General features: G+C 36.3%; 1 protein-coding gene across 1 annotated transcript; it reads left to right on the top strand.

The window, feature by feature from the left end:
• Positions 1–2280: 2280 nt before the first annotated feature.
• On the top strand, positions 2281–6210 carry LOC143597165 (uncharacterized). Its single transcript, XM_077075750.1, has 5 exons — positions 2281–2451; positions 3275–3778; positions 4009–4308; positions 4469–5388; positions 5467–6210. The coding sequence occupies exons 1-5, from the start codon at positions 2373–2375 to the stop codon at positions 6106–6108; spliced, it is 2445 nt and encodes an 814-aa protein (XP_076931865.1). The 5' UTR covers positions 2281–2372; the 3' UTR covers positions 6109–6210.
• Positions 6211–13047: the final 6837 nt, after the last annotated feature.

Raw genomic sequence — 13047 nt, 5'->3', positions numbered from 1 at the left:
CATTTGTTCAACCATTTGTTTTTATAGGGTTCTTAAAACATTTAACATATCGTCTTTACAAAAATTAAGAAACATTGGGGGCCTCGAATCCTAACCCACATAGAGAACTATAAACGTAAAGGATAACTATCGTATTTTTTTATGAATGTTTAGCACAATAATACAAGATTATTAAATGATTTCCCTCTTGTAGTTTTCTATTAATTAACTTAGACTTGACTTTTTGAAAATTCAAAAGTCTTTATATTTTCCATATAAAATCAACTCATATCATTCACATATGTAGCTTATCTTAACTATATATAAACGAAATATTTTTAAATTCTTTGAAACTATCAAATTGTTTTATTTGTAAATAAAAGTTTCTCAAACATTTAACCCGAATTTATGGATATGAGTGTCACAAAACTCAAATAGTCTTTAAACGTGTTATAACATCCCATTATATTATAAATTGATCTCATCAAATATTTTATATAAAAATCTTATAAGATAAGAGAGATGCTAAAAATTAATATCTATTTTTTAAAGATAACTATTTATAATTAAAAACAATTTTATAGTAACAAAATGGGTCATGGGTCTCACCCAACCCAAATAGCTTTTAAACCGGGTTGTAATATCTCGTTCTTTTTTGTGAAACCCTTTCATCACAAATCATAAGTATATTATTAATTTTTTACAATAATTAAAATCCTAAAAAATAAATAAATATTACAAACAAATAATGTAAAACAACCCATAATACGGGGGATAAAAGCTAGTCTTAATTATATAAACGAAACTTCCATACATTCTCTCAAGTTACCATATTACATTATCTGTAAATGAAGGTTTCTCATGCATTTAACCAAACTTCACGGGTATGGGCTTTACCAAACCCAGATAACACTTAAACGAGTTATAACTTCTCATTAAATTAATAATTAATCTCTTCAAATGTTTGATAGAAAATCTTATAAAATAGGAATATACTAAAAGTTAATATCCGATTTTTTTATAAGAAAATATATTATTTATAATTAAGAAACAATTTTATAATAAAAATATAAGCGGGTCATGAGTCTCATCAAATCCAGATAACTTTTAAACCGGGTTATAACATCTTATTTATTTGTGAAACCATTTCACCATCAGACCCTACGTATATTATTAACTTCTTTATAATAAATAAAATTATAATCCAAAAGAATATATAAATATTAGAAACGAATAATATAAACCAACCCCGTAATACGGGGATAAAAACTAGTAGACATATATAAATGTATAGAATAATCTTATTCGTTTTCTTTTATGATATCAAGAGCATCTATGGTAGGGGCGTATGAAGGAAGCGGACAAAGACTTGGCAGGAAAGACTTGGCGGGCTTATTAGGATCGTGACGACTGGTCGTCTCTGAGAATCTTTAATAATTCAAGGCCTTGTGTGAATAAAAAATAGGCCCCTAAATCCCTAGTATATAAATTCGATAGCTCCTATATAAATAGTACTACGATAATTGTGATAGCTATAAACAAAATATAAATATGTAGCAACATAATCTAATTTAAATTATTATATTTATTCGTGATTTGAACTCGGACCTCTTATTATTTTGTCACATGTGTGACTTGAACACAAGACATCTCTCTCTCCCTCTCTTTTAAATGAAGTTTTGGACTTTGGTTGTCTCACCTAAACTATTTGAGCTACGGATCATTGGCAGGAGATTTTATATAACACCCCTCGATGTCTCTTGTTTTCTAAACTGTCTGATGGTGAATGAGGTATCCTTGTATACGAGATTTGATTGAAATAAATATATTATTTTGAATACATAACACAAATAATCATCACCTAAGTTATATAATTACTCCCCTAATATGTGTTAATATCCAAACTCGTTATAAATTGATAACACAAGGAACGAACTTGTTACCCCATTTTCGTTTGGTAGTTGACAACCCCTTGTTGTTATTTTTCTCAAATCATAGGGACCATGTGCGCAATTAACTCTTGTCATTATTAGGAGAAAAAAAGAGAGAATATTTTACAAAAAAACTTTCAATCTAGGCAGACGTTGACTTAAGGATCATGGGTTGTATATACAAAATAATGCAAATGGATGTTTTCAATGATCACCTAAATAAACTCAGCTCAAGGCCTTTCATATCAGTTCTCATTCATTCATCTTTCTAAATCATTCTAAGAGGTATCATCAGTTAAATCATTCAGTTTCAGTTATATATGTTTTAATCATTATATATTTATTAATGGTAACTGTGATGTGCAGATGGCCCAAACAGGTCATGTGCATTTAGCCTCAATTGGTGTGGATAAAATCATAAACCAGCAGCAGCAACCACAGCATCAGCAGCAGCAGCAGAAAATGAATACCACTTCAGTTGCGTCACAAGCTAACGTAAAACGGTTAAATCCGAAACTACCTGTGCGAAATTTAATTGCAGGTATATCTGCTATCCATCAAACTTATTTACTATTATTTTCACAGCATTTTTACATAAAATGAGGTAACTTTGCAATGTATTCAGTAGTGGCGGATCTAGGATTTTTCGTTGAGTTGGGTTTTAATATTCAGTAGTGGCGGATCTAGGATTTTATGTTTGGTCAACTGAGTTTCCTTGTTGGATTTAAAAGTTTGGTACGAATGCTGTGAATCATATATAGTTGTTAACATTGTGATATCGTCATTGGCCTATGGCTATAAATGAACCGAACGAACATGAACATGAACATGGGTATGTTCATGTTCGTGCATTTTAACTTCAACTGAACACGACGAACACATTATCGGACAAATGTTTTTGGTCATGCCCTTTCATTAAGAGAATGGTCATCGTGTTCGTTCGTTTTATACCAAATGAACAGTTCACGAGCGTAAAGAAGCACAAATGGACATAAACAAAAAAAAAAAAAAACTAAAACGGACATTTTTGATCAAACAAAAACGAACACTAATTGACCAAACTAGAACGGGCATTTTTGATCAAACAAAAACGAACACTAATTGACCAAACATAAACGGACATAAGTTAACACAAACGAACAGGTCTAATACATCAGAATTCATCCAAACATATGTATTTATATTTATTTGAATATAATATAACTACTTATGCATTTATTAAAAGTTAAACGATCGCAAATGAACGAACAACCTGAGGTGGTATAGGGACAAGAACGGGGTTGCTGATTTGAATGCTTTAAGTGACAAAAATACTGATATGTACGTATGAGGTACTGACTATTTGCATTGGAACTTATTTAAAGGACCTAGAGAAAATTACCTCAAAATTGGTGTCCCTCTATACGAGGCATCGATTAACTGTAACTGGAAAGCTGCAGAAGCCATTCTTAAAGAAAACCGAGATTGGGTAAGGTATAGTATCACTGACCATGGGGAAACAGCGCTTCACGTAGCAGCATCTTCTAAAGGCGATCCGAAAGATGTGGTAGAATTCGTGAGAAAACTGGTGGATATGATGAGACCAGAAGACTTGGAACTTGAAAATGAAAATTTCAACACTGCCATGTACCTAGCAGCTGCAGCCGGGAATGTTGAAACAGTTAAGATTATGGTGGGAAAGAACAAGAACTTGCCGTCAATCCCAGGTTCTAGCGAAGTGTTGCCACTATATGCGGCTGCCTTGTTTGGAAATTATGAAGTTGTGAAGTATCTTTATCAAAATTCAAATGATTTGTGCGATGCTGAAGGTTGGACAAAGAAAAGCCGTGGCTGGCTTTTAGAAAAATGTGTTGAGAATGACATGTTCGGTAAGCATATTTTAGTATTGCACTGTTTATCATAATCTGTATAGTCATATACCAGATCATTAGACAGATTACATTGCATATTTATGCATATATGTGTGCAGGGGTACTATTGTACATTTACATTTACATTTTGGTTGTTACAGTGCTATGACTATTCTTGCTTTCATTGTTTAGCTTGTTTCTTTTGTTGTAAGATTTTCCCTCACCAAGTAATTGTGAATCTTTTTCAGATATCGCTCTGAAAATAGTGAAAAAATATCCCGAACTTGGTAGTGAGACTAGGGCACTCGGGATTTTGGCTGGTAAGCCTGAAGCATTTCCTGAAACAAAATCTAGTATCATTGAGAAAACCGTATTCAAAATGAGTAAAGATCTCTTTTCCTGGATGTTTATTGCGCATCAACCATCTGAAAATAAGCATCCAGAACCTGCTAAAGGGAGTGCAGATGAAGAGTTGGATCAAAAGCCCGAAGCGCCTCCTGAAGCAAAATCTAATGTCATAGGGAGGTCCATCAGGACCATCAAGTCTGGTAAACATCTCTAATTACACGCCAACCATGTCCAAATTAGCGTTCACTTTTTTTTAGATCAAATATGACAAATGATTGTGATCTGTTATGTTTTCAGCATATAATAATATCTACTATATTCTTTTTTACTTGATCATTCTTTATGGGGTTTTTTTTCCAGTTTTTGCATTCATTGGTATAAAAGCGAGAGTTCTTAAGAAGGAAAATAAAGCGTTACCATTGTTAAAAGTCATTTGGGACGACATTGCAAAAAAACACAAGAAAGAGATTGATAGAATACTCAGAGGGCCTCAAGATCCAATTGAGCAAGACAAGTCAGCTTCCGGAAGGGTAGTTCAAGCTATTCAACTGCAAAAACTTATTTATAAACATCTTAGTAAGTTGGAAGTTGATATCCAGATAATCAAAGGGCGGTTCGATTCGACTACCCAAGTCGCCAACCCACCTGCTGTAGAAGTGGAACATGCTCAACAATTAAAAGACCTCATTTCTACATATCTTGTCAACCTGCAAATTGCATCACAGGAAATATTTAAGCAAAGCAATACGCTAGTTGTCAATAAGGGAGATCAAGCTCTGGATTTACAAAAGCTCATTTCTGAACATATTGTGAATATGTATCATGAAAGCCATAACTTAAATAAGCAATCAGCCGCAGAGCTACAAAAATTCATCTCTAGAAGTATTACCAAAATGCGTGATGCAACAACCTTAAAGGTAGCAACAACCTTAAAGGATGCAACAGCGTTAAAGGTTTCATACTCTTCTCGGGTATTGTTTATTGCTGCAGAAACGGGCAACACTAATTTTTTAATTGAGCTCATACGTCAATACCCTGATCTAATATGGAAGGTTAATGATAACAACCTAAGTATATTTCACATTGCTGTCAAATATCGTCATGAGGGTATCTACAACCTATTGTATGAGATTGGTGCAATGAAGGATTTGATTACTCCTATCAAAGATGAGCGCGCGAACAACATGTTGCATTTAGTTGGGACTCGTGCCAAACAAAAACAACTCGAAGATGTGTCAGGAGTTGCTTTACAAGTGCAACGAGAACTCTTATGGTTTAAGGTATATATTGACTATTTTTTGAGGCATTAGTGTAATTGTAAAGTAGTGCATAACTATTTTAGTTTGTTTGTTTTGTAGGAAGTAGAGAAAATGATTCCTCCTTCTTATAGAGATCGGAAGAATGTAGATGGTCTAACACCACATGAGTTATTCACAGTGGATCACAAAGAATTGGTATCACAAGGTGAGGAATGGATGAAAGGAACAGCGAGTCAATGCATGGTTGTTGCAGCCCTTATAGCCACCATAGTATTTGCTGCAGCTTTTACGGTTCCCGGTGGATATGCTCAAACCGATAAAGACAATGGTACCCCTGTCTTCAAATCGGAAGCAACCTTTATGGTCTTCGTTGTCGCGGATGCCATTTCTCTATTCGCGTCTTCTGCCTCAATTCTCATATTTTTATCCATCCTCACGTCTCGGTATGCTGAAAGTGATTTCTTGGAGTCATTACCGATAAAGTTGATTTCAGGTCTACTAACTCTTTTCCTATCTATTATAACCATGACAATCGTTTTTGGTGTCAGTTTTTTCGTACTCTATAATCATGGTTTATTATGGGTGCCAATACTTATCTGTGTGCTTGGCGTGCTCCCAGTCATCTTGTATATGTGTCTGCAATATGATTTGTTTTTCGATGTATTTCGCTCAACGTATCGTTCTAGGTACCTGTTTAAGCCCACGAAACGTGTTCTTTACTATGAACTCCCCAAGGTATAACCATAGTTATGCCTAATTGTAATGTGTTTGTTTGAATATGTTATCTGCAAAGTGGCTGTAAATGGGATAACAAGTTATGTATTTATTTCAAATATGAATGTTTTGTTAGGATTAAACGCACACACGAAACTGAACACACACACGAAAGCAATAAACGAACACGAGGATTTAACGTGGTTCGGTCTAAACTGACCTACGTCCACGGGTGGCAACTAGGTATATCTTTATTGAGTGACCAAATATTACAAGTACATAATGTTGTTTATATAGAGACTGAACTAGGGTTAGTAAATTATTATGCAAGAAATCTAAACCGGGCCGGGCTTGGGCCCGACCGCCCACACCCGTCTCCTCTTTTGACTTCATATAATAAACCGGGCCAACAAGGCCTACGAACCCAACAATCTCCCACTCTGAGGCCTTGAGTACTCTCGTCTGCACTCCTGATTGTACTTCTGTAATCTGAACATTAAACTTCTTCTAGTTGCCACCGCCTTCTCATCAATTAACCTGAAGGCCCGTTGAAGCTCCCCGGAGCTCCAACACGTCAGTCACGGCTGAAACTGCCCCTGACCCGTTCTCTGTCCCTACCGGCTCCCACTGTAACGAACTACCGGATCCTGAGATAACCTGAGAACAAACACTCTCCATATTCAGCAAGTAATTCATTGGAGAGACTTTTACAGCTGGAATACTGGTTTTCTTAATCCACTGTCGACCTGGAACTGTAACTGAAACACGACCTGTGCTCCCACTGTCACGATGTCCCCCAACTGATTTAACCTTCCTAGCTCGTTCATCCTGAATCTTCACTTTGGCTCTGGGTTTGTTACTTGCAAAACGAACCTTCTTCTGCCCACGAGATTCTGTGAACCGGATTTTGTCTTTCACCAAAACTGGATCCACTCCTTTCGATGACATATCGACCATATACAACGAACCCATTTTCTTGCCACGAGCAACAACGAGATTCCCTTTGACTACTTTCCACTGCCCATTCCCGAACTTAACATCGTGCCCTTGGTCATCCAACTGCCCAACTGATATCAAACGTTTCTTCAAACTTGGAATAACCCTCACGTCTTTCAAAGTCCAAGAAGTAGCGGCTGAAGTTATCAAATCAACGTCTCCCATACCCGTAACCTCTAAAATATCATCATTCGCTAGTCGAACCTTTCCAAAATCCCCAAATTTAAGATTCTTCATCGTTTCACTACAGTGAGTGGCATGAAACGATGCACCAGAATCCATCACCCAAGCATCAACGCTACTCTTAACACTACAAACCAAAGCCTCATCACTACTGAACCCGTCATCTGTGTCGTCTTCTTCTGTAACGTTCACCTCTTTCTTACCATTCGGACACTGATTCCTGAAGTGTCCTTTCTCTTTACAACCCCAACATTCAATATCCTTACGAGTCTTAGACTGACTCCTCTTCCTGCTCCCACTGCCTCGCTGTTTTCCCCTACCTCTACCTTCTGTGACTAGCATATTGCCTGATGATTCACCTGAACTTCTGCGTCTTGAATCTTCTCCCAGAATCAGATCTCGAATCCCATCGAAAGTAATATTTGTAGATGAACTACAAACTGCAGTCACTGTTTGCGACCAACTGTCGGGCAAAGAGGATAATAACAAGAGGCCTTGAACTTCATCATCAAACTTAATGTCAACTGACACTAAGCGGGACAAGATCGAATTAAGATTATTGATATGAGTTGTAACTGACCCACCCTCTTTCATTCTTGTTGTCACTAGCTCTCGGATAAGATAGACTTTATTCGCTGCCGAAGGCTTCTCATACATGTTGGATAGTGCGTCCATCATACCACGGGCTGTGGTTTCTTTCATGACGTTAAACGCCACATCTTCCGACAACGACAATGTAATACAAGCCCTAGCTTTCTTGTCTAACTTCTTCCAATCTGCTTCTGACATCTTTTCTGGTTTTTCATCCTCAAACACTACATCCAAGTCTTTCTGACAAAGTAGTGCCTCAATCTGCATCTTCCACCAACTGAACTTCTGTCCGTCAAACTTCTGTATCGAAAACTTTCCGTCTTCTGCCATAACAATGACTAAAACGAAAAACTGGATAAAAAACAGAGACAGACACAGCAACACGAGCCTGAACTTAACGACTGTTCTACTAAACTCTGTTAAAAAATCAACCTATTTATACGTGCAGTGGAATAACGAACTGAAAATCAGAAACTGAAACTTTAAACTGAAACAATAAAACCTGACAAACGCGGTTTGCACTGGTTCTCGGTTTCTTTAACGTTTCTTCCGATTGACAACGGTTCTTCAATGAAAATAAGATCTTGATTTAACAGTTATTGACTCGTACTTTGCAAAGTAGGATCTCGACCCAACTTTATTCTTGGCTAAGCTGCCCAAAACTTTTGTCCCACAAAATTAATCAAATAGGCATACTGCCCTTTTCTTCACGATCCAAAGCAACCACAAAGGAAAATTAATTTAGATGACCTAAATTAATTCAACTGGGCCTCCTGCCCTGCCTATGACAATGCCTCCAAAATAATATTAATAATAATATGTGATCCAAACAAAACTGGGTCTCCAACCAATAAAGAAGACACTATGCAACTGTCAGGAACTTGCGTTCGGAACCGAGCGAAGATCAACAGCGTCTGCGGAAGCAAGGCTTTGAATGACGATGACTGGTGGTGACAGCAAGCAGCGGCGGCGGCGAACCCTAGCGCAGTAGGGTGGCGGCGTAAGGTTTGGCGGCTCAACGGCTGGTTCCCGTGTTCTTCGTGTGATTCGAACCTAAGCTCTAGATACCACTTGTTAGGATTAAACGCACACACGAAACTGAACACACACACGAAAGCAATAAACGAACACGAGGATTTAACGTGGTTCGGTCTAAACTGACCTACGTCCACGGGTGGCAACTAGGTATATCTTTATTGAGTGACCAAATATTACAAGTACATAATGTTGTTTATATAGAGACTGAACTAGGGTTAGTAAATTATTATGCAAGAAATCTAAACCGGGCCGGGCTTGGGCCCGACCGCCCACACCCGTCTCCTCTTTTGACTTCATATAATAAACCGGGCCAACAAGGCCTACGAACCCAACATGTTTTGTTATCATAGTTATTTTATCAGCTTTTAAGGTGTTCATTAGATGGTTTGATTCAATTGCAAACTTGAACTAAGCTTCCATATATAACTACCTCATTATTGTAGCAAGTGACAACAGGAATTTACAAGGAAAAAGAATGAAATTGAATTAAAGACTCAGTTTGATAACTTATCTTATGCATATATAATATAACTTAATGAAACAAACAATTCAGAACATACTTAATTAGACTTGCTTTTATTTACAATTGACCACTGGACATAGAATGTATGGATCACCCCTACACTTTCATGGTTCACTATCTCCGCTTTGAGGCCGAAATCATTAATAAAATCACCTAACTACGTGGCTTTGGATACCCAATTATATATTACGTACGTGACAATAGCTGAAGCAACTCGCACAATATATGATACTCAATTCTTTGTCTCATAGAGTTATTGCTCCTTTGATACAATACCTGAAGTGGCTGGTACAATATATGATAGTATGATTCACCTAAATTTATGTAAGAAGTCAAGAGACTAAATGGTAAATGTTCCAAAGTCAAAACTGAAGGTTTAAACAAAAATGACCAAAAACTTGGTTAGATGGATTGTCTAACCAAAGCAGCATCTTAATTAGACGGTCCGTATTATAGCTTAGATGTGATTTGGTGGTTCTAATCATTAGACAGAGCGTCAAATCCTTCAGATGATCCATCTAAATACTGAGCTAGTTGTCTTGAACTATAAATTAGGACCCCATGCAATACTTTCATCCTAAACCATCAAATATTATTCCCAAACCCGTATACCACCAATTTGCAAGTGTTCTTAGTTTACTATACTATATCTTCGTCAATAAGAAAGTGGTGTGAGGTCTGGGCTGGTTCACACGTTCAATGTCTGACCCAAAATCGTCATCAGTATTTGGAGGGTTCGGCTGAAATTGTTCAGCATTATTAAGGGGATCATTTAAGGATGAAATTTGCAAGTTGATTATACATAAACGATGATCTATGCAATTTACTAAAGAATAATAGGCAAAAAGATGTCTTCGCATGACTTGCATGTGACATGAGTTCACACATAAGAATGAGCAAATTCATTTCGGTACCGATTTGGTATCGTCCGTACAAATTGCTATCAAAGTTTGATTTTCGGGACCGGTACAGTACGATGCTGGTATTTCCCGAATTTTTACCTTCAATACTGGTATCGTATCGGTACCGAACCGAATATTTCAGTACCAGTACCGGTACCAAGAATTTATGATTTACGGGATTGAGATTTTCGATACCGGTACCTAGAATTTATGGTTTTCAGGATCGGGATTTTTGGTAACAGTGCCGATCTAAACGAGGTTTATGCTAAATGACGTAATCTACACTACTAGAAAATGAACCTTTAATGACACGCTTCTAATGACTATGAATAGATGACATAAAAAAAAGTATGTCATAATAAAATGCCATCTTATAAAAAATTTAAAGAAATAATGACATAGTTTTTGTGTCATTATTAATTGTCATAAAAAGTTGAAAAAAACTAAACATGGGACACTTGATTTTCTTTGTCATGTTCCACTGTCACTTTATAATTTTCACGCCATAAACACGGGATACAATACAGACTACAAACACACGAGTTCGAAGCACGAAGAACAAGCTCTAATTCCTTAGATTACTGCTTTCGATTATGAATCGAAGCTCTGATTCCTTCAATTACTGCTCCGAAACACCTAAAACACGAACAAAACTCTACTTCAAAGGAGCCTTTGATTCCGATGACTCCGAATGCCGGAGAAAAGGATGGCGTTAGCTTACCAAGTCGGCACTCAATCAAACAATCATTCGTCATCGGTACGGTTTTCTTCATTCGCGTTGATTAAATCGATTAATCAATCATTCAGCTACTCAATTGTTAGTTTGTTAGAGTTTTAGGTTTAATTTTTGCTATTTTGAATATACTTTAAATGTTTCTAGTGGTATAGCTTCCACTAAGACGAAGGTTTGTTACATGATATTCATCAGCCATATGATCATCGTGTTGTTCTTGTTTATCAGGTTTGTTTGTGTGTTGTTATTATGTTTTGGAATGTGAGTGGTCTGATTGATTGTTATATTAGGTATTTTTAGTACAATAGTGAGGTTTATAATTGAGTTTCAAGTACTGGTCATTAGATCATTGTTAAATATGTAAGTATAATTAACGTTCTGTTTGATGATTAAGGTTATGCTTTAGCATATTATTGTTATTGCTTATTTGAGGTTGGCTTGGTATTTTATTTGGGTGCACATCGACTAATTTTCGTTAATTATGGCACGTTTTATTTAATTGTGTTTTAAAAATTAAGCCTTCTATTGTTAATTTATATGCTGGTATGATGATTTAGGCTTTTTACAGTTAGAATTTCAATTTCTAGGTTTTACTTTATCATTAGGTAGCTTTAGAGAGTTTGTTAACTCTTTTTTTGTTGGTTAGTATAGACTTAATGTAGGAGGTTTTCATGTGAAAAGTAGTTTCTGTTGGAGTATGGTAGAAAATTGCAATTTATTCTAAGATTTAATGTTGTATGTGCACACTAGCCTTGTGATCTATAGTTGTTGCTGTTGCGCTTTTGGCCAAAGTCGTCACCATTTAAACGAACGTTAACGATCCTCGGACTTTACGAAGAAGGTCGCGTATGGGTTCAGATTCCGCATTCAGTATAGGAGTGTTGTAATGGGTTTGTGTGTGCAAATAGATTCTCTGAATTTTTGTTTGTATATGCGCGTAACAACTTGCGGAACCGGTCTAACCCTTCGCTTTTTTTTCCCGGTTCGTCTTTAGTCTCTTCGTCTTGTCATGATCTCGGTGATTGCAGCTTAGTTTGTGAGCTTTTTGGCGCTCTTTTTCGGAATGCCGAACGATTAACTTCATTCCCGACAAGTAGAAGACCTCGCACCAGTTAGTGTATTAAAGGTGTCGTGTGTCTTTGCAGCGGCCTGCGGTTCCATCATCGCGAATGAAAGTCCTTATTAAGCGTCTAGACTATCTTGAAGTTTATTTTTTAAATTTTTTTTATGACCTGCAAGTTAATTCAGGTTTATACTTGCTTTGTATTTTCAAACTAAACTATATGAATATTTATGGTTGTACTTTTTTTTATTGTTTAAAGTAGTGGCAGATTCATAAGAACTTATTCGGCAACTCTCTCAAACATATGACATGCAACTCAGCTCCAGTCCTGCAAAAGCAATATTAGTCAAGCCACATATCCCAGAGTCATCACATCTCATCAACAGATTTGCACATTTGTTCTGGAATTGTAATACTAAATTAAATGGTTAAATACGAAACAATAGAAGCCTTCGATTTAAATGGGTAAACTTTGGTTAATATCTAACTGCCATACTCCTAGATGTTTATGTTTTGACCAAAATATATATAGAAGGTCCACATAATCTGAACACCCAGAATCTTATGTAGTGTAACCCAATCATGGTGGCATAAAACTGAATTTTACATCAAGAATTATAATATTTTTCTACATCAACATGTGACTTTGCTCAGTTTGTTATGCTACTACTCCTAACACCTTTTTTTTGAAAGGCCAAGTGCACTATACTATATATTAATTTTAAAACTTTTTTTTTAAGTTAATAATTTTGAACCTGCAGATGGGATGGCAAGTGCACTGGAAACACTATGTGGACAAGCATATGGAGCTCAACAATACAACAAATTCGGAACTCAAGTTTACACAGCCATATTATCACTTCTACTAGTCTGCATTCCCTTATCCATGTTTGATCCCATTTTAACTCGTTCTAATCAATATCTTAGATCTAATCCA

The sequence above is a fragment of the Bidens hawaiensis genome, unplaced genomic scaffold (assembly GCF_021521415.1).
Source record: "Bidens hawaiensis isolate Kalapana, Puna unplaced genomic scaffold, B.hawaiensis_p1.1 tig00047682_1, whole genome shotgun sequence".
NCBI classification, from domain to species: domain Eukaryota; kingdom Viridiplantae; phylum Streptophyta; class Magnoliopsida; order Asterales; family Asteraceae; genus Bidens; species Bidens hawaiensis.
This window is presented reverse-complemented; position numbering and strand designations above follow the sequence as displayed.